The sequence below is a fragment of the Sturnira hondurensis genome, unplaced genomic scaffold (genome assembly GCF_014824575.4).
Source record: "Sturnira hondurensis isolate 20B ecotype Veracruz unplaced genomic scaffold, ASM1482457v3 Scaffold0006496, whole genome shotgun sequence".
In the NCBI taxonomy this organism is placed as follows: Eukaryota; Metazoa; Chordata; class Mammalia; order Chiroptera; family Phyllostomidae; genus Sturnira; species Sturnira hondurensis.
Genome location: NW_028079127.1, coordinates 11,620,719 through 11,648,386, shown reverse-complemented (window position 1 = coordinate 11,648,386; position 27,668 = coordinate 11,620,719). Strand labels below are relative to the sequence as shown.

Sequence of the window (27,668 nt, the reverse complement as noted above, 5' to 3'; positions counted from 1 at the left end):
GTCTCAATAAATGTTTCTTCTTTAGCCCCTTGGCTGTCAGACTCCATACAATTTTGATTTTCTGGCAGTTCTGGTTATTTTTTGTTTTCAAATTTGTTCTTGTCCTTTTGGTTGTGGGAGGAAACAAAGTGTATCTACCTATACCTCGGTCTTGGCTGGAAGTTTATCCCTTTGACTTAAGTGGACTTTTAAACATTCATTATGATTTAGTATAAATAATATTTTCTGAATTAAAGTTTATTTCTAAAACCAGTATTTTGTGAGATAATAATTTTGAGTTACTTTCGTTTCAGCAATGCAATTATTTATTTATGAAATTCTGATAACATGTTAGATAAAAGTCTACTTTTGCCCTAATGTAACATATTTTTTATCCTTAAACATCTTAATTAGCTAATGAATCTGGCCATCCTGTTGAAAGACTGAGTTTTAATTAAGAGGTGTTATTACAGCACAAAGAAGTCAAAGGGGAAGCGACTCTCATGTTGAGAGGCACCAATTCACAGAGCTTCGGAGTGACCTAGATTTTTGATACCACCTGGGCCAGTGTGTCTGAGAGTGAGGTCCACGGATCTCGGGCATGGGACTCACATGTGACACCTAGACCTGGAGGGGCTGGGCCCCACCCTCACCTACTAAGCCACTCAAAGGGCAGGACTTCTGGACCTAGGCCTGCACCTTATAGTCTCACGTGGATCCTTTTAGGAAATACTGAGGCATTGGCTTTATTCCCAGAGACAGATTCAACAGATGTAGAGTGAGGCCCAGGCATCAGCCTTTCAATCTTTGGTGACTGAATGGAACTGGGTTCAGGAAGCTGCGTGTATACCAAGCTTTGCAAGAAATTCTGACTTACAGCAATGTTTGAAAACCCCTGCCTCACTGACTGAGGGTTCTGTTTATTTGTACTTGAAATAAACAGTAACAACTACAAAGCCAATATCTACCAACAGGAGACTAGTTTTAGATAATAGTCAGGCTATGTTAGCTGAGAAAGGTTCTGCCCACACCTGGGGCAGTAGATTCCCTTCTGAGGTCAGAAATAAAAATAAGCCTGATAATCCTCTTCCTGTTTCTCAGTGCATCTCACTGTTGTTGTGTGAGTCAGACAATTGTTTTGTTTTGTTTTTTAAGGCTTGCAGAGCATGATTAATTCTTATTATAAAAAGTTAATAGATAAACTTGACCTGCCGCTGGCTCTCTGCTTGGAGGCTTGTCACATCACATCATCCTTTACCTGGAAACTATTCTCAGACATTTCGTGTCAATTATCCAACAGTCATATTCTTGGGATTATAATGTAATTTTTAAAAAATAACCCCATTTATATATTGGCTGCAATCTTTGTCATTCAACCAAAGAATAACGTTACCTCTGGTAATTTTTTATTCAGGAGTATGTATCAAATTGTGCTGGCAAATTCTCTCTTGGTCTCTTAGCCAAAAGCAAATATGAAGAGCAAAGGTTTTTAGTGCAAACACCAAAGCTAGTGTCACCCCCCCCACCATATAGCACACTCACCGCCCACTGGAAGGGGACATGCAGAGCCAGGAAAGCTGGTGGTTGTTAATTTTAGCCAAAGTTTACTGAGCGCTTTGCTGTGAAAGATGAGCGATTAACCAGACATTAATATGTCCTCTGGGAGTGTACAGGCAGAATAACTTTTATTATTCCCTGCAGGGTCATGCATCGTATCCAAAGTAACCCCATCTTTGGAAATTGAGTTTTAGGTCCATGGAAAGAAAAATCTTTAGATTGTTGCTCAAATCAATTCAAAGAGCACTTGCTATCAAATGAAACGTTATCCTCATCAGCACTTCAGGCCATTTTAGCCAGAAACTGATTATCTTTTTCAGAATGTGGTCATTGTCCTCATCTCTAAGGCTGTGTGGACCCCAGGTATTGACTCGCTTCGGTTCGGCAGCACTGACAGTGGGCTGGTCCTCACACTGCCCTGTCTCCCTCACAGGTCTGTCTCCATGCCATGCTCCCTCAGGCCCTGTCCATACCCTTGACATTGCTGTTTTATCTTGCCGTTGCACCTGCCTAGTATTTCTCGTGGTTAATCTTTCCTTCTAGCTTTCTGGCTGGCTCAGCTCTGCCCAGCAATTTTCCTACTGTTTATCCCAAAGAATCTTCCTTAATATTTCAAGTCAGAATAGTAGAAGTAGAATCTGCATACGCCTACATATGTATATGTTTGTATTTACTCGCAACTTGAATTGTGGTTTGATGAAGTAGAACCTGCCACTTTAAGGCAAAATTTGATTGTCCTCAAGCCAAAGGGCCAATTAAAGTCACTGGTAAACAATATTCCAGTTATCATAGATTGTGTCTGCACAGTTGATTTATTTTTCCTTGGTTGAAGCCAAAGCAGATGTTTTTGCCTTTGAAGCAGAGTGTGCAAATGAGCCTCTATTACCAAAAGAGCTAAAAGCTCTGTATCTCAAAACTTGAAGGCGAAATGGATTTGTTGCCAGTTCTTTCTGAAAAGAGAAAGTCGTACATTCAGCAACAGAGCCCTTCCCAGAAAGATGCCTTTTTCAGGAACACTGCAAATATGGCTCATTTTCATCTGTGAATTTTCCAAATGAATGGAGTGAAGCCACCAGATTCAACTATAGCTGTCCTTTAAATTCGATGGTAGAGGTTTAGAAAACCCTGACAAGTGGGAAGATCAAGAGGAAGCAAAATGAGATTGAGAGAGATGGAATCACATTGTGAAGACATTGTGTAGGGCTGTATGTCAGGCGTTTCTGACTATGAACCACAGTAAGATATGTGTGGCTCACAAAACAATGAATGGCTCTTCTTCACGATGTTCTTTCTGATGTTTTCCACTCCATTCCACTAAAAACGTTCCTTGTAAGCCATTAACATGATTTAAGAACCCAATAATAAATGATAACTCACAGTTTGAAAAGCTCAGAATAGGATATGGTTGCGTAAAATCAGTTTCTGGAGTAGCAATGCTGAACAAGACAGAGCGACTCCTCTGTTTTCCTGATCTGAGCAAAACGTCTCTAGTCATCCATACTCCATCCCTGAATTAGCATCCTGTTTGCTAACTCACTGCCTTATACACATGACACACAGGAAATATCACACACCTGCCCAGGTGGTTGAGAATTTCATTTGCTCTCAGTAAACAGGTCTGAAGCAATTTGCAGATGAAGTTGAGGATTTAACAGACGCACCCTACAGCAGCGGTTCCTTAATTTTGCCGCAGATTAGAATGGTTTGGGGAGCTTTAAAAACTGCTGATGTACCCAATTTCTATTGAACCTAATGTCTGGGAATCGGAGCTAGACATCAGTATTTTTCAAAGATCTCTAGTGATTCCAATTTGCAACATAGTTTGGGGACTACTACCCTGTGCAACGAGTCATTGGGCAAGCAGGCCATTTCAGCCTTTTTGTCTGGGTCAGCCACCCTGCAGTGCTGCTGGGGAGCTCATTTAAAATGTGGGTTCCCAGGTCTTAAGTCCCAGAGACTCTGATTCCATAGGTTGCCTGGGAACCTGCAATTGTTATATGTACCCTTGATAATTCAATGAATACAATCTGTGACCATACCTTGAGAAACAGTGAGGGGATAGCCTTGATTTAACTCCTAAAACAAGTGTGGGAAGCCTTCAAACACTGACCGGCTGAGACTGCCCATGCACAGCATTAATTCAGGGAGGGCTAGTTCTACTGTGCATTTTCTCTCCTGTGTAATGCAAGTGCCCATAGGTGAGTCAGGTTTCACTCACAGGATGATATTCTGTCTGTTTTGGGCTCGTCATGTGAGACTATAGGGAAATTGACTCAGCCTGTAAAAGTTCAGCCAACAGAGGAAAACCTGGCACAGCTGTGAATACCATAGTCCCCTTGATCATCTCTCCTGTGACACAGAGCAGTGGGAGATTTCAAACAGCCCAAGATGCCCCAGAGCCATGCAATGTGACGGGAAAAACTTGAACTGGAGACCACAGAGCAGAAAGTCCACAAAGTCCATTTGATTTTACTTAGTGAGAGAAGGTCACAGATTAAATGATCTAAATATGCCAGAATCTCGAATGGGGCTAGCCTTCCAGCCAGTGCATCTCAAGTCAGAGTTTTTATCTCAATAGCCACTTGAGCACTGGGAGCTTGCTCAGTTGTATTAATGTTTGTTAACAACAAGCACTGACAAATAGTCTCATCACAGAGTTTTCATCAAGCTCTTTCTAGTCAGAGAAGAACCTCAAGGAAATTCATGTAAAGATTCCAGGGCTTTAAGAAAAGTAAAGAATACCCTTTCCTCAAATTTTACTATCTTCTAACCATTCTTATGGGCACAAAAAGAAATTATTTTAGAGACGTAGCAATGCAATGCAGAGATGTAAAATTACCTGTGACTATACTTGTGTTCATCTCTGAAAATGATCCAGGTAAGCAAAGATTTGTAATAATTTTTACTGATCTTTGAGGACAGGAGCCATATCTGTCCTTGCTTACAGCTGTGCTCTAGGGCCCAACACAGTTCCTGGCATATATTATACACTCAATAAATCTTTGCAGAATGAGCAAACACATGGCGGATTTAGCAATAGCTTTAGTAATTTGGTAGAGGAATGTATATAATTTCCCATTGTCTATCTTTGTGCCCTGGTGAGTAAATTTTGAAGAGAAACCTTTTCTTCTCCTGATCACTGTGAAACACTAGATAAAATATTTCAATTCAGTGTCATGCTATAATGTAAGCACCCGATTAAGGCCGTACTTGAATCAGCAAAGATCTGGAATTGTGCACCTGACTTGACTTGGGTGAGTGACATCTTCCAAGGCAGGTGATTGGAATTATTGCATTTTTCCAGGGCAAGTTTGTAGCCAACAAGCAAGATAACAGCGACTGGATTGCCATTCTTCTGCTAAATAACTGTTTGACAACAGTCCAATTCAAGGAATTTTTAGCATGATAGATATTACTTAGCATTTAATTGTTATATTTCTATTTTCCTGTGAGCAGAAATGAAAAACTTTTCTTTTTAAATCGAGGAATTCCACCTGTAACATCAAAGCATATGTATTCCCCCAGTTGAATGCATTTTGGTCCCTTTAATTTATCAGAGTAAAATAACATGACCGCCCAGCTCACAAGCAAACAAAGTTCAAGGGTTACCAGGCAAGTGACCCCTAGCTCATCAGGCTTTAGTCTGGCGACTGCCAATTGCTACAGAAGGAGATGCCGCTCTTCATTCTCTCTGCACTCCCACTTACTTCCTCATGGCCAGCTCTGAATCTCCGGGGCAGGGACCCTCCCTGAAGCAAGTAGAGGTTGGAGGGAAACCCAAGTCACCTTAAAGCCCATTGTTTCTCAGAGTGGGATCCAGGGACCACCCGCCTCAAAGAATCTAGAAGCTTGTTGAATATACATCCCTAGATCTCACCGACCCCAGACCTACTCAACCAGAATCTCCAGGGTGGCATTTTAGAATCTATATTTTTAGCAATATTGATTTTTAGTAATATTGAATGCACACTTGAAGTTTAAGAACAAGTACTTTTCCAGACATGTGATATGTAGGGGCATCACCTGACAAGGGGTGTTTTCTGTGCCCTTACCCTTGTGTCCTGCCTTTGCCCTCCCCAGTTTAGTGCCCCTGAACTTTACTTCTTGGCCCTCTCTACCCTCCAGCAGGGCAGGTGTCCTGGCTCTGGGTTCAGGGGATCTGCCAAATATTTAACTCCATCCCTGGACTTCCTGTTCTTCCCAGAAACACTGAGACAAAGACAGTGTCTTTTGACACTGGCAAAAGACAGAGAGTGTCGGAGGCATGTGTCCAGTGGGCGGGCTTGGAAACTGCTCCCACGTGCAGACTGAGTCAGCCTTCTCTACTGGGGAAAGAAGCAAGAAGCCAGGTGAGCCAATGCTGCCCCTGCACAGAGAGGGGCCCATGCACGTGGGCTGGCTGTAGAGCAGCCAGGAAGAACCCCACTTGTGGCTCCCTCAGCTTCAAGGGCCGTGGCTTGAAACCTTTGTTCCCCCATCTAACACACAGACCTGCCCCTGGGGGCACAAGCTCTCTCACTGCCCCTTTCCTGCTCTTGCAAGAAAACACTTAGGAGTGAAAAGAAAGCCGTAGGGACCTTTTTTCTGCAATAATCAGTGATGACCCCACGGGGCACTTGCAAAGGCTTTAGCCCCCTTCAATCCCCCTCAGTTCTTTTCCTCCTTCAGCTTTTGCACAGAATGATATGTGTGTGTTTAATCAGGTCTGATTCCAATCCTCTGGGCAGTAGTCTCTGACCAGACTGCTGCCCTAAAGCCCCTCTCTAATTCTGGAGCTTCTAGCATGGCCAAAACCTTGAATTCAACTCTTTCTTTTTTAACATTTAATTTTGATTTTTGGCAGTGGCAGGGGGGAGAGAGGGAAACATTGGTTTGTTGTTTCACTTATTGATGCATTCATTGGTCGATTCCTGTATGTGCCCTCACCGGGGATCGAACCTGCACCTTGATGTATCGGGACGATGCTCGAACCCACTGAGCTACCTGGCCAGGGCCTAATTCACTGTCTGTCTTTATCCTTGCTACTTTGTTAATAGTAAGGAATTACCTGATGGTTGCCAAAACCTTTGACCCCAGGGGGAAGAAAAAGGTTTCCCAAAGTCAGCATCCCAGAAGCGACTCAACACCTCTCAAACTTCAGTGTATAACAAAGCAGCATAGGAGCATGTTTAAATGCAAGTTTCCTAGGCTTTAAATCCACTGGTTCTGATTCAGTAGGTCTGAGATGGGGCCCAGGAACATGCATTTTAAATAAACCACTCAAGTTATTCAAGATGTAAAGGGCCAGTGGGTCTGTGGATCACACCTGGAGACACCCTAGTTTAAATGCACTTAAAGGAGTGAACGACTGATTCCAGACTCCTTTGGGATGGTTGGGGGTATTCCAATATTCCAATAGCCCAATATTCCAACTGCCTTAGGAAGCAAAAATGAATAGACACAGTACATGACGGGCATTTGCACAAATCTGACGAGGAATAAGCTTTGTTATTATAAAACTTACACCTAAAGGAAATGCAATCTTGTCACTCTCCTACTCACCTCTCCCTCCCTCCTTGCCCCCAGACCTGCATCCAGCTCAGCCTTCCTGAGCTCAGGGCTGACTGGAGCCCCCAGACCGCTCCATCACCAGCCATGCTGGCTTCCTCCTGATTTGCTTTTAATATGAGGATGACGCCAACAGGGTAGGATTTGTTCTGAGAATTGGGCCTGGTGTCCGGTTCCTGTCAGAATGCACTCCCTTCATTTCAAGGATGCATCAGGACTAGAGAAACATCACCTTTATTCTTCCAAGTAAAGTTTAGCTCTCACTCATCCCTTCGGAATGGGTCTAACCTTTCTCATTTATTTTTAGGTCTTTATTCAGATGTAATAATTCTTACTGCATTTGATTCCTATAGATATTAGGGTAAGAAAATGAAGTTCTCACGTCATTGATCATTCTAAAGAAGTATTCACCTTTTAAATTTGGAAGAGGTGTCCTCGTTAATTTGTTTGAAGTTTCTACTGGTTTTACATCATAATACATTTACACCTGTGCATTCGCCAGGCCATTAGTGACATCCACCTGATTTTTTTAACTAACTCATTGCACTCTGTTACTTTCTCACATCTGTTACCCCAACAGTATCTTCTGCACCCCTCCTGATTTAGTTCTTTCTTGCCTTCCCCAACTTTCTGGTCATTTAGTTGAAGAAGAACTGGGATGCCATAGCAAGTGAGTCTTCTAAAGTGACCAAAGGACTATGTCACGCTGCTGTACTCGATGATTTTGGTATTACTAGCAAGAACTCATGTGACATTTACCATGCGCCAGGCATGTCCCTAAACCCTTTGTAAATGTGAACTTATTAACCTTCACAATAAGCCAATGAGATATATGAAATAGGTGGTATTATAAATTACTACAAACTTATTTTGTGGATAAGGGAACCGAAGCATAGAAAGTAACTCATCCAAGGTCATGTAGCCAGTAAGAAGTGGAAGGGTAAGAACTTGAACTCTTCCACTGCGTTCTCAGTCACTGTCTACACTGTCCATCTAAGAGGGCAAAGCCAAACCAAAGAAAAGCCAGGAAAACCCTCCTCCAAAAAGAGAAAAAAAATACTATTTGTAAAGAACAACTACTTTCAAGGACATTTCAGAGGAGGAGAATAGACAGAGCAACCTACTTTGAGAGCATACTCAATGTAAAGATGAAATCGTCACATGATTCTTTTATCTTCTCTACACTCATTAATCCCTTTCAACAAGTTACTAGATCTATTAACAAGCACCAGGCACAATGACCAATGTCTATTCAGCACATGCTGAGAATGATCTCATGTAACCCTCACCCCACTGAAGGCTGCTTTAACTAACCGCTTCTTCACTGAACATTAACACACTGTGGAGGATTGTCCGTCCAACACAATCTGTGCTCAGCATAGCGTGTGGAGGAGCCCAGAGAGAATAATTGTGTCCACTTTGAGGGAGCGGAGACACAGCAGACCCACACTGAGGCGGCCCGTCACTGACACCTCTCAGGGTCCGCCTAGATAAAAACCGACGCCGCTGGGTCCTACGTTTTGGGAAAAGTATCAGTTTGGAAGTTCTGAGCCTGAATGATAACTGTTCACTGTGTGGCCCCAGGCAGATCATAAGCTCTCCGAATCTGTTTCCTTCCTTTCTCATTTTTTTTAAGGTCCCGGGGAAATAATCATGAAAATGAACAAACTGTGAAGGGGTAGAAAATGTAAGGCAATATTATAGATGGTTTAAATGTGTTATAATAATTATATTTACCTGACGGCCACATGACTGCTGCTGATCCTTCCCCTCAGGTAAACTTTTTGAGGGCAGGAACCGTGCCTTACTCATTTTTGCCTCTTAAAACTGTTTCTGGCACATAGTAGGTAATCAATAAATGTTTCTGGTTGAACACCTAAATAAAAGGAATTTTTCAAAGGAATGGGGGCACATTCCCATCTATGCTGAGGGGCGCCCATGGAAGGAAAGGTCGTTCACAATACCTGCTTCGACCACGTGGTCCATCGTCGGGAACCTTTTGTACACCGCGGTGCTCACGGAGCGGAAGATGAGCAGGGACGTGAGATTGACGTAGCGCATCAGGGTCCTTCTGAGCAGGCGCCCGTGCTCGTCCCTGCCGTGGACACTGCTGGAGATGAGGAACATCAGCCTGTCTGGCCAGGGCAGGTTCACAAACTGGTTCCACCACCGGTTCACTACCAGAGTGACATAAAACCCTGTAGAATAACAGGAAAACTATGAAGCAATTTCCTGGAGCAGACACGCCAACACGGATGCTTTTAGCAGAATTTTAGCCTTTTTGGGATTGGGGTGTAAAAATATGTTGTTATCCATACCTTATGACTTTTGCCCTCCAGAAAAATAAATGTAGTTTGTGCCTGGCAATGCCGTGGCACCCAGTAAGCGGCTATTAGAACTCACATATTGACAGCAAAAGTGGAGGGTTAGTGAAGAGAAAGCTTCATCGTCCCAGAGCAGGTTGTTACCTCAAACTCGTTTGGTGTTAATGTAGCGAAAGCAGCCCTGAAGGCGAACCTTATGGATGATTTTTGTTCTATTGCAAGCGGTGGCTTTGCAGGCATGCCTCGCAGCTCGGAAGCACTCCCATGCAGAGTCATCGGCGGCATCCTAATGGAGACAGCTGCGTGGCTGCAGCCTGCGTGTCACCTATACTTACCAAGCACAAAGGTTACTGGAATTTGTTCAGCATATCTGTCACAGTAAATTGATAATTTTTCAAAGTAACGTTTTTGGGCTCCTGTAAGTAACAATCTGGAGCAAAAATAAAATGCACAGCCCTTTATGATATTATACTTCTTCACCTGCTTTGCAAGTGATATTCAGTGCAAACAATTAAGCACAAATAATTTTTTAAGGAGCAATAACTTTTTTCTTTTCTACTAAGTTGATGTATCTCAAAAGTTGAATATTTCAAGTACTAACATTGGTAGTACATGATTGTTATTGGCCATTAGACAGATTCATTAAACATTTTATTTTTAGGTACTTTATATTTTTAAACTTTTATATGATTAACGCTTTGGATTTGGAGTACAATACTTCATAAAAGAGTTTGTTTTTCGATCATTCATCAGGTATACTCAAAGGGAAAAAAGGAGTGTCTTAAGAGGATTACAGTTATAATAGCCCTGAATTTGACATCTTGATCTTACTTTTTCCTGAATATGCTACTCAGCAAATTCTTGATTTTCTGTGTTATTTTTCAAGGAATATTATAACTTTAAAAAATCTGTAATTAATTAAAATATAACAGATATAACAATTAGAAGTGGGCATTTTTATTACTATAAATTTAGTGGGTTTATATCGATATCAATATAGTATAAATATTAAAATTTATATTATAGGTCTGACCCAAATCCATTCCATGGTATTATTAAATATAAATTTATTTACTAGAACTAATCTGGATATTTCTGTTGTAGGAAGGAGATTCAGAGTCAGAAGGATGTCTCAAGGCGGGTTAATAATAATGACCAAAATCTGGAAAGCGAAGCAACAGAGATGAATTCGCATAAATGAATGCGTGTAGCTGTTCCAAAGGAGAAAGGACTCCCTTGGGAAAATCCCTGTTAACATAGACCAGAGGCCTATTTGGGTCAGTAGGACTTCGATCAAGGAAGCAGAGGGATAATGAGGTAAGAGTGAGCCAGCTCTCAGGTCGCAGATAAGGAAATGGGAACTGGTGCCCACGAAGACAGGGTGTAGGGTACAGGGTGTGAGGTGGGCTTGGAGTTCTTGCCTCAGCTTGGGAGGAGGTGTCAGAAGTTTGGGAGTCAGGAAAAGCTGACAAGGAGGCATCACCTCTTTGCACAGTCCTGTCAGGGTCATGCTGATGAAAAATTACAGCCAGAGTGGCTTTTGATAGTCAAATAGAAGTTGTTGGGGAGGATTTGATTGTGGACAGTGCAGACCACAGGGTCAGGGGAAGCTGGGTTTGAATCCCAGATCTCCCACTTACAGATTTAGAATTTCAGCATATTTTTAAATCTCTGTGAGCCTCCGTGTCTCATGTGTCAATGGGGATAATAACATCGATGCATTGGGGATGTTGTGCAGATTAAAGAATATGTTATGTAAAGCAACATAACATAGGGTTTGTACTTAATAATGAAGTGATTGTTATTATTAATAATTGGGCAAAGAAAAAATATTTGGCTAATAGACACATAGAAATTTTACTAGTTAGAAAGTAAGTGCAGCAATTATTTTGTCAAATCCATACAACAAATGGGGAGAGATACAATCAAATTAATGAATTCTTGTGCTGTCTTACGATTTTTGATAAGTATATTTATTTACTTTTAATAGGACCAAAAGAACTTAGGGCATCAGTAGGTGTGAGACTGAAACTATATCTGTATTTTTCTACACAGGTTTGCCTTTCTTGACAAATTCAGCCTATAGTTTTTGATATTTCTTTGATCAAGATATTAGGATCTGTTTTAACAAGCTTTTACCATTGGACTTCAAAAGATGAAGAATGACTTAAATAATGGTTATTATTATAAGTGTAAGCACTCTTTGGCCTTTACAAAAATCATACATATGGCCCTGGCTGGTGTAGCTCAGTGGATTGAGTGCTGGTCTGTGAATCAGAGGATTGTGGTTCGATTCCCAGTCAGGGCACATGCCTGGGTTGCAGGCCAGTTCCCAGCAGGGGACTCATGAGAGGCAACCACACATGAGTATTTCTCTCATGGTATTTTTCTCTTGGTATTTCTCTCCTCCTCTCCTTCCCTTCCCCTCTATAGATAAATAAATTAAAAATATTAAAAAAATCACACATATGATTTTGGGGGGTACACGTAAGACCGTGGAGCAAAAGCTGAAGCTCCACAGAGCGTTTCTGGCTACAGTGCAGCTGCTCAGGGGGCTATTCTACCCTAAGCAGCAGTGGCAGCAATAAATTCATATTAGTACAAATAAATGGAGACAACATCCTGTGTCTTCCACCATCTTGTATTTTGAAGGATTAGGCGACCCATAAATAAGTTGTCAGAAAGTATTGTAAGACAGATCTGAAAAATTATTAGAGGTTTTAAATAAAACATTCCATGTAAAGAGTTTTTGCCAAAATATATACCCACATACACATTTATTTGGAATGGTGGTTTTGATATTTAGCTAAGTAGATCTTTCTGTTCTGCTTTTGATCATTATCAGTCAACCAAATTAACACCCCCCATCTTCAGATGGGGCCCTATAGCTGCAAGGAAGAATGTAGGTGAGAGCAATGCTATTCAGATTTGTTCATTTGTATGCAGAAGGAGAATAACAAATTGACGTACATAGAAAAGGTGGAAATACAGCCTCAAAAACCTTTAGCTTTCTATTTTAAGTTTTAATTCCTCCCCAAAGAAGAAATGTGTGCAACCAATTTTAATTTTAAAAAACTCATAAAGCTTCTCTTTTATAATGCTGATAAAATTTTATTAAGAATATCATTTTTAGCCTTGACTGTTGTGGCTCAGTTGGTTGGGCATCGTACCACAAAGTGAAAGGTTGCTGGCTCTGTTCCTGGAAAAGGCACGTGCCTGGGTTGGGGGCCTGGTCCCCCATTGGGGCTCATGCGAGAGGCAACTGATGGATGTATCTCTCATACATCAATGTTTCTCTGCCTCTCTTTCTCCCCCTCTCTCTAAAAATAAATAAATAAAATCTCTTTGCAAAGTAGATTTTTTACTCATAAAAGTATTTCTTGGACATAATATTGCTCAAATTTTCTGTCAGTCTGACAGGCATAAGTTGTGGCTATGAAGAATAAATATCATCTCCTTTTGTAAATATGACATGCCCCAAACTCAGAAGATATAAAAAAAATACCTAGTTTTCAGGACTTTTCTATAGTTGGGGTTGTGGTAAGGCTGGTGGGCACCATCCTGGAGAAGACCTTGTCATTCCAGGCAAAAGGAAGGAAAGCGCCAGCCTCAGGTGTATATGCCTGATAGACATGATTCGCAAACATGCCAGTTACACAGGTAGTTGCTGCACGCTCTCAAATCACAAATTCAAACTATGAGGGACGCAGTTGAGAGAGGCACACATAATTATTCATTTGTAGACTTTGCCACTCAAAATCACTATGTAGCGAAGATCTAAGTATAACTCTTCCATTCTGTGCCTATAGCAACATGCTTGACCCACGACTAGCAGCTCATCATGATCACTTCCTGCGGGGCTGGAATGAGGACCACTTGGACATGACGGTTAGAGTCTAGTTAACATCCTAAAAATGGTGGGTGTGGCTTCAACCACCCTGTCCCGGGAGAAGGAGGCCACAGAGAGGATCATGCAAACGAAGTTAACATACGCACAAAGGTCAGCAGCAACGGCCGGGCTCAGATTTCTGAGACTGTATTCTCACTTGGTATTTGATGGCCACTTAAGGAGACATGCAAAGGAAAGTACCTGTACACCAAACTTATTGCTGTGTAAAAAACAGCAAAAACAATAAATTCCCTGTACAGTAGTTTGTAGATGCTGCCTCTCCACTTGAGGAGTAACCTATGAAATCCAAAAAAAGTCGCATTGGCTACTTTACTGGAGTAAGTGACAGTCATCTTGGATTGTTTTTTTTCTAGAAGAGCAAGAAGACAAAATACAAGTAAGAAGCCATGTTTAAGACCAAGCATAAATCTGTAACTCACAGGAAACCCACACCAGCAACCAGTCAGCCAGCTCCCCTTTTGTTGCCTTTCTCAGTTTGCACAGTTTGGACTTTGCGGGTAACCACCACCGTAGTGCTACATGGTTTAGTAGTAAAAAGGAGGAAAAGCAATTCTGGAAGAGTAATTTTAGAAATTGTAAGCTTGCCTTAATTTCTGAGTATTATTTTTAGATAATATAGCCATTGCTCTAAAAATATTTGAATGATCAAGTGAGGTATATGAGATATGTTGTGATGTTACCTATCATATACTTTCTTAACCCACAGGAAGATTGAGAGTATTGATACACTGTATTGATTGACATTTTCAAAAGCAGTAGCCAAACTTATACTTTGGGGCTTTCTTTGCTAAAGTAGGTAAAGAAGTATGCATGTCATGCTTAAACTTCCTAAGAGGAAGTTATGACTTTTTTTTAAACTAGGAGATACTGTTCGAAATACACAAGCCCCTCGTGGGAATTTAACTGATGGGTTATTTTTGCCGATTTCAGTCGGATGTGGGTGTCTCTCTAGTGGAGCTCCGAGAGCATAGTGAGCACTCCGGGTACTTCAAAAGGTGGACAGAATGCTGGGCTGCAGCGATACCAAGAAAGGCGTGCTTTCCCACGGAGAAGTGCAGCACAAAATGCTACGGATAGTTCACTTTGTGGTTGGAGCTGAGGAAAACAAGGCCATTCTTTAGGACTCTGTCCACTTGGATCTGTCCCAGGGATGTGGGTAGGATGAGAACTGGGCCCCAAAACTCAGTGTTCAGTAAATTCTCTGGAATTCCATTGCTTTTCACCAAGAGATTAAGCATTCGGGTTTTGAGAAGGTGGCTCAAAGTTAATCTTTGTTTGTAAATCCTCCTTTCTAACATGGAGCACACACCAATAAAATGAGACTTCTTTGAAACCTTTTGGTTTCCCCAAAGGGATCTATGAGGAGAGCCTTATGGAGTTACATTGTAGACGGAAATTATAGAGCTTTTAAGTAGCATTGAATGAGACACAAGAAATAAATCATACAACCAACTTCTTGTAAAAAGTAGCCTGTAGCGTACATTTTAGTATAAACAAGAAAACTTTCTGCTTTTATTCAGAGCTAAGGAAACAATGCAATTCTAATTTGCCAACTTCCCTAAGGAAACAAAACTCTGGAATTACGTTCACAGTATTTTTTTTTTGTAATCACAAACATAAGCCTTCAACATAACTAATTTTAATTAAAAAAAAAAACAACAACTGAGGGCCTTTTGGCTTGAGTAAGCGGCATTACAAAAGAATGGGACTCACACCATGAAACCAGTTTCATAGTTCCCTCTTTACCTTCTCTATTTGTCTAATGTGAATAAGGCCAAACCTGGGAGAGGACCATTACAATATTCAGCCCATTTCATAATCTGTTCTCCTAGTAGTTTTAAATAACAGTCCTCAAATAACTTTCCTTCACGGAACAGTTCATCCTTCTCATTAAGCTCTGTCAGAAAAACAAAGATCAGCTAGAGCAGAGGTCAGAATTAAAATGCAGATGTATACTCTTTGTGCACTAACCTATTTATTCGATTTGGAGTCTCCGACAGGAAAGGAGATCTTCAGGCTCCCCGGGAACAGGTGCCGCCAGGCCGGTGTGGCACTCTTGGTTTCACCCTTTGCTCATGTACAGTCAGATTTCCTTTCTGTTCTCTGGCCACTGAGAGGACCCAGACAAGGACAGGGGTTAAATGATTTTCCACTTGTGGAGGCCTGTTTATGCCAGTTTGCCCACTGGTGACAGTTATAGCCGGGAACAAACAGGAGCGGCAGCTGCTGATGGGGCTTTTTTAAAATCTATAATTATAACTCCACCTGCCGTCCCAAGTACCTCTTTGAATGAGGAGTCGGAGGTGACGTGAAGGAGGTTGGACCGTTTAAGTCTGTTATTTTCATTTTTGATTTCGCCCTGGGATCAAGGAAGAAAGAGCCACTCCACCCCACCCCCGCCCCCCGCCAAGGAGTTTTGAAGAGGCTCTACCAGCCAAAAAAGGGAATCGGGACAGTCTGTGTGTGCTCAAAACACAGACTAAATTTTTGTGAAGCCATAAATGGGGGCAGACAAGAGTATAAACAGGATTTACACTCCCTGGAAAGGTATCGAGACTGCTCTCCCATTAAAAACATCAAGCCTGCCTATCTGAGAGAGACAGAGGAGTCTTTTGGAAGGCCAGAGAGAGTTCTCCTGTGCTGTGGCTTAGTGAAGTGGGAAACGATGGTGCACATTTGTCACCGCTGCTGTCCTTACATGGCCAGCTAGAAAAGTTTTTCATTATTCGAAATGTGTTCTCTCAAATTATTCCTCTGTATTTTTCCTCTTGAAAGAGAGAGTTCAAGAGAGCATTCTTTAAATAATGAAAGAAATACTTTCAGGACCAATTCCTGCAGTTTTCTAACCTTCTGAAGTAACATGGATAGGAAGCCCCTTCGGCTTTAATAAAATGACTACAAAAATGTTTGTGTTTTTGTGGAGAAAGATGGAGAAAGATGTTTACTCTAAAGCTGGGAATATACAAGGAAAACTTTCTCTACAGTACTCTTAAGTTTCATATGCATTAGGCTGGTGTCTTTATGAAGCGAACTATAAGCACCTTGGAGCAAAGGTGGTGGCAGGCGTGTGATTTCTTGCCTCATCCCTAGTGCCTAGTCCCAGCCCAGAGCCCTGTGCGTAGTGGATATTTAGTAAGTATTTATTGGTTGGTTATTGCCTAATCTTCACTGTGGTACTTCTGTCAGTGCATTTGGGGGAATTCATGAACATTGTAAAAGCATATACACAATGCCACCCATTTTATACACCGGTTGCCATAAAAAGTGGTAGGATAGAGCTGATGTTGCATTTGTGAATGTTTTCAAGGCTGATCAATGCTATAAAATTTTAGTAAATCTAAGCTCAAGTGCTTATGAATTGGAAACATTGGAGGTTTTTTCTTTCTGATTTTCACTCTCGTGTCTCTTATTGGATGCGCGGCAGCCCCGACCTGCGGTGCGGCCTGCTTCCTGGCAGTCAGGAGTGTGACCAGACGTCTGCCTCTTCCATGGGGCACTGTGGCCGTCTCACTTCGAAACGGGTGAGTGGGTTCATCTCTCCCCTCAGGCCGGTTTGAGGAATGACTAATTAATGGTTGAGATAATATTCTAAATTCAAATTAGTCAACAGTAATTAGATTGAATGAACAAACCCCCATTGCTGAGCTCTGAGTCTGGTGGCTATTTTTAACAGACACCAAAAGATGTCATTTAGAAATTAACTCATTAGAGGGGACAAGCCACTCTAGCCTCTTTCAAAATATTTAACAAACACCAAATTGCAAAGGTACCTGTTTACATGACTTCTGGAAGAAAACTTTAAAGTTTATTGTTAAAAATAGATATTTTTCCAGATTCTGAAACTAGTATGTGTTTATTAAAAAATAAAGAGTAAAACAACACAGAAAGAACAGAGCAGTACTTTATCATGTTCCCCTGGAGGGTGACCATCATTTGGCATAAAGTTCATATTGATAGCCTTTTGTAGAACATATTTTAATCCCTATAATTAACGGCAAGCGATATGGTAGACAGGCAGTGTCAGGCCTTCGTGAAGTAGCAGGGCCCATCGCATTCTCTTTTGACAGCGAGCATTGGGTTTCGTGGCCCCGACCACTCTGACTTTCCACTGTCCCGGTAAGCACCTTCGGTGTGGGTCCCAGCAAACCTCCAGCACCAGGACTATCCGTAAAAAGAAAAACTGACCATTTTTAAGTGATGGGAATACTGATACTTAATACACAGATGTCAAGTTAGATCACCTTTGTTTTTTGAGGGAATAGAAAACAAGTTTAAGTAGCCACCGACCACCACTTCCTAAAGGAGAACCTGTTATTTTAAAAGCTCACATTCATTGTAAACTGATCTTATTCCACTGATGTGAGAAATTTTTTGCCAAATTTCTTTTGAGGGCTTGGTTGTACATAGTCATGTGTGTTAAAACGTGCGTTCAAGTATTACCCAAATACCAGAAATTGTATTTTGGAGGATTTGATTCTGACTTCTGGACGTTATTAAACAGGGACTTTGGGATATTATTCAATGGGGGATAAGGAATCATTAACATTTTGAACAGGAAAGGGGCTTGGAGAAGATCTGTGTTGCAGAAAGGTGAGTCTGTGAGGAGGGTGACGGACAGATTTGAGTTGGTGGGATGTGTTAGGACGGGAATCAGTTTGACGGTTATTGGGGTTGTTCTGGTATGAATGGGGGTGGGGGGTGGTGGTGAGTGAAATGCAGAGGCAGGATGGTGGGAGGGAGCCCAGAGGAAAACTGCCACTGGAGGGTGGAGGAGGAGAGGGAGGCGGGTGGGGAAGGGAGAGGAAGAGGAGGAAGAAAGAGAAGTCAGATGTAACCTTTGCTTGGCCCTTTGAACCCATTTGCTCATGAAGAACAAAAAGTACAGAATATGATTTCAAATTTGTGCATGTGATGCAGTTCTTTGCAAGGTGTCATTTTATTTGATCCTGGGGAGAGGTATACTTCATCAGCAAAAATAGACACAAAGTAAAATGACAACTAGGAGCTCATGTGTCCCCAAAATCAAGTTATTGAATTAGTGGTTGAACTATGTACGATGAGCTGATCCTCAGTTTTTTTGTTAATAAGTGTTTCTGGGACTTAATCATTTTGATGTGTGATGGATCTCTCGCTCAAAAAAAATACAGTAGTCATGCCAAAGCTTCAAGGAAAATTCATAAACTTTCAATTGAAAGCATTCATTCGTTACTTCTTTTTCCCCACAGCAAAATATCTTGCTTCAATTGATTTGAGAATCACTCACAGTAATGTTTCTCTCCAGGTAAATTTTTATTAGCTCAGTGGGACTGTAAGTTTCTTGAGAACACATGCTTTACTCTTTCCTGGTTTGTCCTCTTTACTCGTTGCCTCAATGGATCAGCACCTGAAAAACCGGCAGCCAGCTGGAATAAGTCACGTAGCCGTCCATGTGTGTGGAGGTGCCCAGTACATGTTGCAGACAGAACTCTGCAAAAAATCAAACAAAATGATGGGAAACCTTCTCAATTAATTTTTTCTCTTTGATTTCAGGGGAGAAAAAGAAACTCCTAGGACTAGAAAGATGGTTGAATTTCATTACAGCTAAAGCTCTAAACTCATAAGAAACTGGATATCTGAGAAGTCATCATTACTTTCCTTACACAGAATAATTGCCAACTCAGCAAAACAGAAATGCATTAGTTCAAATTCTGAAGGTTATCTTTTTTTTTTTGCCGGAAGGTACAGAAGCTTTGTACTATTTTAAGATGAAAGCTTAGAGTCTAGAGAATTATTACTATGCTGCTTAAAGTGTACCTTATAATCAATAATATTCTTTTTTATTAATTTATTTTAATTCTTGTTCAAGTACTGTTTTCCGTCCCCCACTCAATAATACTCTTACGTAGATGGCACTGCTTAGCTAAGATACATTCCAAATGGCTAAAAAATGCAACATAGAACCAATTAAAAATCCATTTATTTCACATGAAAAGGCATGCAAATCTAAGTATATTGGTTATTCCAAGCAGCTGTGAAACCTTCACCACCATCGCAGTAGAAAGTAGCCATTCCGGAAACTACATTACTGTGTGGGTGAAGGGAAGGTACACATCTATTAAATACGTATAAAAGATACCTGGACAACTCTATACACTTTTCTCATGTGGAGGGATGCATGTGGAAGTGAAAAGCAGTGGTTGGCTCTGGTTCTCAAACACAGTGCACTGAACACTCCAAATCTTCTTAGTTTCTTAATGCATAACAGCTCCTTAATAGCCATTACTGCTGGGGAGAGGAGTGGGTTTGGAGTAAGAGAGTGAAGGAGAAACTTCAGTTTTAGTCCACATAATTTTGTATTTTTTAAATAACATCTATATTTTCATATTAATCACATGCTATAAAATGTTACTTGGCACCATTTCCAAATGCAGTCCTCCAGCCCAGAGAGTTTACCTGGAACCAGACTTAATACTTGACCTTCCCTTAAACATCTCCAACCCCGTGTGCCTAAAACTGAGCTTGGATTATTTCCCTGAAACGGGCTCCACCTGAAGTCTTCCATCTCAGTCGAACTTTCCTTCCTTCCAAAAGGCCCATAACTTTGGAATTGGCCTCAGCTCCTCCCCTCCTCTCACACCATAGTCCACTCTGTTGGCAAATCCTGCTAACCGACTCTGTCCCCTCACTCTGTCCTCTCACCCTTGTCTCCACTGTCCCCACCTCATCAGAGCCACCTTCCTCCTCTCCCAGCAGCTTTCCCTGCTTCTTCACCTGTTCTCTCCAGTCTGTTTGGACGAAAAGGCAGAGCGATCTTATTAAGGGAAGTCAGGTGAGTCAAGTCACTCCTTTGCTCAGAACCCCTCCATGGCTCCTGATCTCTCTGAGTAAAAGCCTATGTCCTTACATGGTCTGCAAGATCTTTTGTGACTCGTTCCCCTTTCATCTCTGTTCTCATTTCCTACTCCTCCCGCCTAAACTATGGACCCCATTTGCAGCCACCCCCTTGTTGTCTGCTTTCCTCCCCAGAACCTATCGGACATTGGTCCATCTTAAAGCCTTAAGAATGGTTAGTCTTCCTGCCTGGAATGCTTTTCCTTCAGGTCTCCAAGGGGCTGTCCCCCTCACCTCTTTCAAATCTTGCTCCAATGTCTTCTCAATGAACTGATCGCAACTACTTAAAATTGCTGCTGACGCTGCAGTTTAGAGGAGCACTCCCTCCCCTTGGCACTCCTGACCCCTGGTCCCCTGCTCTCCTTTCGCTTTTTATCCACACCACTTACTTCCTGTGAATACCAGGTGGGGCAAAAGTAGGTTTACAGTTGTTCATATGGAAAACAGTACAATAATTAATAAATAATAATACAAGAACAAACTGTTTCACGTACTCACAAATGTAAACCTACTTTTTCACCACCTTGTCTATCATATAGTTTCCATAATTATTGTATTTATTGCCAATTTATCCTTACTAGAAATTTCATGAGGGCAGGGGGCTGTTTTGTTTACAGATGAAAACGAAGTACCTCCATTTTGATAAATACACATTGAATGAACACGTTTAAAAGGGGGCTACAGAAACTTCCACTTTTTCTCCTGATAGTAAGTTTCATGAGGACAAGTTCCACGACTACTTGGTTAGTTGCTTTATATCCAATATTGAGAAAAGTATATGGCATTTAGTGGAAACCCCATGAATATTTGTGAAATGAGTAAGTCAACATAGATTTCAATTCAGAGGTTAGCCCATCTTTTTCATAGAAATAGTTTTTATAGAGTGAGACAGGAGAGGACTCCATATTTTTGCTGTGGAGGTGCAGGTTTTCCCAGTCCAGAAAGGTAAAGCCAGGTGTCGTTTAAGGAGCCCTGAGCACCAGCTCTGCCTTCTGTGTGCACTGTGGAATGCTCTACCTGCATCCCGCGTGGTTACCCCACTTCTGAGTTCCTGTCTCCTTAGCTACCCAGGACTTCGAGTAGGGGTGTGAAGGGCTTCAATGCATTTGCAACACTGCCTCTCACTTAAAAAAAATTTTTTTGTTTTCCTCAAGGAGGTTCAGAGTAGGAGAGTACTGTATGCTAAAGAACAACAAAATACTTGAAAATGGATATAAATGTATGGTAAATTGATTTCTTCTACCACCTGTTGACTACTCCAGAGCCTCATATTGTTCCAGGCATGGGACTCAGCACTTACTTGGCTAGTGACAAATTCATTGCACACTCCCTAAGATAACAGTCTCATGAAAGGATGAATACAGTAAGTGTTCTTTTTTTAACTTTAGTAAATGTTTTTTTTGTTGATGATCTAATTGGTGAAATATAATTCTTATAACTCCAAAGGGGCCTTGGGGGTCCTTGACCTTGAATACCCTTCAGGGATTGGGATTATGATTCTTAGTGAAGATTAAGTTATGAAGTCCCTTAGAGGAATTTTAATGACTCAATCCCAATAGTAGAGTAGTAAGTCATATTGACACCAAGACATTTAAAATGATGCTCTGAGGAAGGCATAAGCTCACTTCTCTGATGTTCTTGCCTCAAATGTGTAAGCTCAATCTTATCACGAGAAAACAGACAAACATAAATTGAGGAACATTTTAAACAACAATTGACCAGTACTCTTCAAAAGTCTCAGGTCCTAAAAGACAAAGATTGGGAACTGCCTCACATTGAGTGAGACTGAGGGAACAAGACAACTGGATTTGGACCAGAAAAAGGACATTAGTAAGACGACTAATAAAATTTGGGTAAGGTCTGAACAATAGTATCATATCAATGCTAACTTCCTTCCTTTTGACCAGATACTGTGGTTAGGTAAGATGTTAACATTATGGGAAGCTAGGTGAAGAGTATAGTAAGACTCTGCATTATTACTGCAACTTTTTTCCAAGTCTAAAAAATTTCAAAATGATAATAACAAAAAAGTCTTTTTCACTTAATTTTTCCTGTTTATCTTGTTTGCTTTCACATTTAGCTGGACCAAGATTTTGAAAATATGTGTAGAGTGGCATCAATTTGCCCTTTCAAAAAAATTTAAGGGATTAAGAAAGGAAATTGAGACTATTTAATTAAGCCGCCTGGGCCCCTCTCCCTGGAAAAAAGGTTTAATCTAAACAGGCAATGGCAGGACAGGATGTGAGTAAAGGGATGCAGTAAGATAAAATGATCTATGCCTGAGTGAGAGAGAGGAGGGAGAAGGTAGGGGAACCAGAGAGGGTAGCTGAATGAAAAGAATGCTGGGTAGGATTTGTGTATGTCAAGGGCAGGCACAGCATTACATGGTAACAAGCAAGGCAGCCAGGTGAACAAATGGTCCAATCTTAATCCCCATCTGCCTTCCAAGCTCCTGCCAGGGCCTCCCATTGGCTACAACCAATCAGAAGCTACAGGTCAAGAGAGCCCAGTGATGCAATTTAAACATTTCCACCTCTTGGGTCCCAGAGCAGTGAAGTTTGGCGAGTAGATCCATAGGAAGAAAAGGAAAGGTGTCTAGCATTGAAATTGATAGGGGACTCAAGACTTGGAAAATTTTAGCTTAAGGTAAAGAGTCTAGCAAGTATTATGTATGTTAAAGCTTTTCAGAAACTACAGATAAGGCCCATCTTGGCTCCTGGGAAAATAGCCGACCTCCTGGGCACTGCTAAAGTTTACTGTCTGGGAATAACTGGAGGCATCCGGGCCTTTGTGTTCCAGGGAGAGACAGAGGACCACCATCCCAGGGAACAGCTAACTGCCCAGGACAGGAAGGTTGCAGCTTCTATCACCCAATCCTCCCTGAATCTCAAAGCTCTCACCACACCTTGTTTATTCCCTGGTATAAAAAGTCTGGCCTGGAAAGAGAAGGCAAGATGGTCTGTTAGGGTATGAACCCACTATCTTCTCAGAAAGATAGATCTCAGGCCATCTGACTAAAACGTCCATAAGGATTCAATCACTGTCATTGCTTTTGGGTTTAGTAGTGACAGGCAACCTGAACACTGGTGTCTTTTCTGGTTACAAAATCAACTTGTCCCTCTCATTTTCAGATGAGAAAAATAAGCCTCCAAGATGGAACAGATTTATCTGAGGGAACAGATTTATCCAGGGTCACAAGAAAAGCAGTGTGATTGAAAACCCACAGGTCTGCAAGTGGGAGGACCTAGGTTCTAGTCTTGGCTTGGCCACTGAATGGGGCTTCAGTTTCCGTATCTATGAATAAATGAGGTGGACTAAAGTGACAGTCTTTGAACTGCGGTACACATACCTCTGGGTATACGTGAGAGTTTCCAGGGTGTAAAGGGATGGCCAGTTTTAACTGAATAATTTTTCCAGATCCACAACTTCCTTATATATTCTCCCCTCAAATTAATTTGCTTTCCCTTCCATAATTATATTATTTGACAACAGAAAAGCATTTCTCTCACCCACCCCAAATATCACAGTGCAATTTACTCCAGGATGTAAAAATTTGGACACACCAAGTGAAGGGACATTTTGAAAATACGCAGCTTCTGAGGCAGCACCTGCTTGGGGCAAGTGTGCATTCATACATAGTCTTTCAGAGGAGAGTTTGAATCTCACAGATGAACCTTTCAGACATAAGGTCGAGGGTGGGTCTTTGTCTGCTTAGGAGGAAAGAAGACTAAGCCGTTCGGAGGATGAGTAGTGAGAGCTCTCCCAGGAACTGGTTCTGTCACATTCCAGGTTGACTGGAGCAACCCCGGCTGATGATACACGCTGGTCTCTACCTCTGACACATGTGGTTTGTTTCATTCTTGTGTGATGCTCTTGTGTCTTCACAGAAAAACCAGCTCCCGGTGAGCCCTACAGAGTCAGGAACTCCCAAGGCCAGGTGTCACTTCCTGCACGCAGGCTTACACCCGGACACGGGAACTGTGCCGCTGGGCCAGCCTCATGATTCACCCCACTCTGTTGTCTACTGGGAGAGCAGCAGGGATCTCTCTGAAGACAGCTTTAGAGTTAAGAATTCCCAAGTTTCTGTTAGTCGCTTCTGCCCTTCTTACATTTCTCTAACTAGCCCATGCAATGCTTGAAAATAGCATTATTGTTTTATTGAAATTTTTACAGAATTACTATAAAAATTCAAACAATTCAGAATGTGTAAAAATGAAAAAAATTCTAAATTCACCCATCAACAATACCTGTTACTATCTGGTGACTGTCTTTCCAGACACATTCTACACCTAGATACATATGGATGTTATTTTCCATAAATGACACCATACTATACACGCTGTGCGGTAATATGCTCTTTGCCTAAACAACATGCTGTGAAATGCACACTGTGTATCATGTCTGATGTATGTGCTTGACGATCCCTTACCTGAAATCCATTTAGATGGTTTCTGATTTTTCACTTTCAAACAATGCCGTGATGAACATTCCTGTGTTTATTTCTTTTCATGTTTCTGCCCATGTGTCCTTGTATTAATGGTTTGTACAATTTTGGATCACAGACACCTTTGAGAATCTATTGGAAGCTGTGGATCACTTCCTTTGCAAAATGCACATATGGGGTTGGGCAAAAGTAGGTTTATAGTTGTGAGTTTGTGAAACACAGAGTTAATAAAGCTATTGTAATAACCACAACCGGCGTGTCTTTTCCATACAAACAACTGCAAACCGACTCTGCCCACCCCTATGTTCATAGACATCATATGAGTGTGATTTTTTCCTGTGGTCCACAAACATTCATCCTGAAGCCCATCCTTGGACTTGCTAAAGATCTATGTATCTCTTTAAGGTTAATTTCAAGACATGAATTTTTAATAGCCTTTACATTCATTTATATTAACCTGTCACTTGTGTGAGCTTTTCATATACCCCTCTGTCTCTTTTAATTGGGTTTACCCTCTTGTGCCCAACTCTGGAGGTTGGGTGACATAATAAATAATAAGATTGAATAAATTTCCATTGACTGCTAATGGGGGCTAAAGGAATCTGATCACAAAAAAGTGCATTTCACCGTACTTTATAGGCTTAAAGAAAGTTTCATATGCAAAAAATTTCATAGGTTAAAAAATGTATCTGAGCATTTGGTTTCTTCATTCAACAAATAGGTATTGATTAAGGACTATGTTCCAGGCTTGGTGAGAGGAGCTAGGGATACAAGGCGGATAAGACTCCATCCCTTCAAGGAGTTCACTGTCTGGAAGGGGAGACAGACATGTAAAGGAATATTGTTAGGCAGGAGAGAGCACATTCTGCTATGTGCAAAAGTGTGAAATCACAGGACACTCAGGGAGCATCAGCAGATCAGAGCTCTGAAGGGTCTCCATCGGGAACCTGCTCCCTCCACACGGCCCATTCTTCACCCCCACCCATCAAAACTTCTTCCCTTCTCTCTAGACAATATTTATTTCTCTTCTCAGGGAGACTCCATATGAACTTGAAATTCAACAATATCTAAGACAGCTGAAGTGAATTTAGGAAGTGAAATAGTTTTCTAGATATATTTAGTTCATATCCAACAATGTACTAGGCTATTTGATGATAACATTCGCCTCTGCAGAACGCAACTCTAGATGTCATCGCTATTAAATCACTCCTGCAGGAAGACTATACTTTCAGGGATCATTTCTATAGTTCGTTAAATCACTCCTGCAGGAAAGAAGCAAGAGAAACTGCAGGTCAAGTTCACACGTACAGGTAAGTAGGCCGCTCACTGTCTAGTGCAGTGAAGTTTTTTGCCATATGCTATTTCTCTGGGTTGGACTTAATAATTCAGTGCCCTTAGAAATAAGCCATTTCATTTACCTCCACCATAGCCCAGGGATCTTCAGCAGCTTGCTTTTCTCTAGAAATAGGTGAATCTTACCTATCTGCTGTGGCTTGCATGCATTTTAGTCCTCTATTCATATCTAGCCCTCTCATCCCACTCCCACCCAATGTCTGTATATTTCCTCTTCCCTCACTGACCACCATCTCCTCTTTCTGTAGGCATCTCACACTCAACGATGACCACGGAATTCCACAGGCGCTGAGTAGGACTGAGAATTAACACAGCTTCTCTAGTTTTTCATCAGAAAATGTCAATGGATTGCCATTTATCGATAAGTTCTTTTAGTTCTCCACATTTGCAACAGGCTTTAGCCTCCACTTACTTACGAGCCAGGCCTGGGGGTTCCTAGGACGTGGCAGGAGACCACTGCTCAGCTAAGGTCTTCCCTATATCGGGGACAGAGGAGGAGGAGGAAGATGAGTGTAACTATTTCCCCCAGCAATGTATTTCTTAAGGAGGTCACTCATAAAAATATTTCAGTTATATTGACTTCCTGAAGGATTTTGATGTATGGTGCTCTTAGGATAAAGATTGATTTTTTAAAAAAAGTGAATGTGTGTGCACTTTTCATTCAAAATGAAAGTATATATCATTGCATAAAATATTGTTAGTATACTTATTATTTATTGATGAGTAAATAATTCAATGAGTCACAGGTATCTGAGGCCGAGCATTCAGACTGCTGAGAACAGAGATAAATGATATTGAAATGGCATGGAGGAGGCCGAACACACCAGCATCCCTGTCAGCATCCCTGTCGCCCGTCTAGGTTAGTGATGGTTTTTTTTCTAAGACTTCATAAAACAAAGAAAACCATTTAAAGGTCTCTACAATATTTCTTGCACATACAATGTTGACAAAAGCATTATGTTAGTGTCTATTGTTATTTTGCTTTCTATGTGAAATGCAATTTATTTCTGTTGACTTTTTATACTTCACTGATGTGGAAACACATTGTATTATGTTTTCCAAGTCTGGTTCACTCCTGTAGCTAGGGTCCCTCCCCATTTTTTAGGTTTGAGCAGTATCATCTGTTATGTTTTAATAATTAGTATAGCTTCTCTTTTTTCATCATGAGAGAGGGCTCCCTGTAAGGCTGCTACAGGATCCCAGGGTTGTCAAGAGTTTAAACAAATTAATACATATAAATGACAGCAACAACTAACATTACCTGAATATTTTCCATGTGCCGGGCAGCACTTTAAGAGCTTCAGGTGTGGCTTAGTTGGATGGAGCATTGTCCAGTAACTGCAAGTTCGCAGGTTCAATTTCCCGTCAGGGAAGATGCCTAGGTTTGGGGTTTGGTCCCTGGTGGGCGTGTATACAAGAGACACATCGATGTTTCTCTCCTTCTCTCTCTCCCTTCCTTTCCCTCTCTCTAAAATCAGTGAGCACATCCTCAGGCGAGGATAAAAATTAAGTGCTTTATCTGTATTACCTCATTTATTCCTCCCCACAACCCTATGTAGTAAGTGCTGTTATTATCACACCCCCTATTTTTTTTACAAACAAGGAACTTGAGCATTTGTGTAACGTTCCTAGGTTATACGGTGGCAAATGGCGGAGCTTAGTTCTGTAGGTTCCGGAGCCTGCA

General features: G+C 41.4%; 1 protein-coding gene across 2 annotated transcripts in view; it reads right to left on the bottom strand.

Moving 5' to 3' along the window:
- BEST3 (bestrophin 3) overlaps nucleotides 1–15,535 on the bottom strand; it is a 44,377-nt gene extending 28,842 nt beyond the window's left edge. The window contains exons 1-4 of one of the 2 annotated variants that reach the window (XM_037049463.1): nucleotides 15,289–15,535; nucleotides 13,498–13,666; nucleotides 9,743–9,837; nucleotides 9,048–9,281 (exon numbers count right to left, since the gene is read on the bottom strand). In XM_037049463.1, coding sequence (XP_036905358.1) covers nucleotides 9,048–9,281; nucleotides 9,743–9,837; nucleotides 13,498–13,649 — 481 coding nt within the window. In that variant the 5' untranslated portion in view covers nucleotides 13,650–13,666; nucleotides 15,289–15,535. The remainder of the gene's footprint in view (nucleotides 1–9,047; nucleotides 9,282–9,742; nucleotides 9,838–13,497; nucleotides 13,667–15,288) is intronic. The other variant, XM_037049464.1, reaches the window with a different exon arrangement.
- Nucleotides 15,536–27,668: the final 12,133 nt, after the last annotated feature.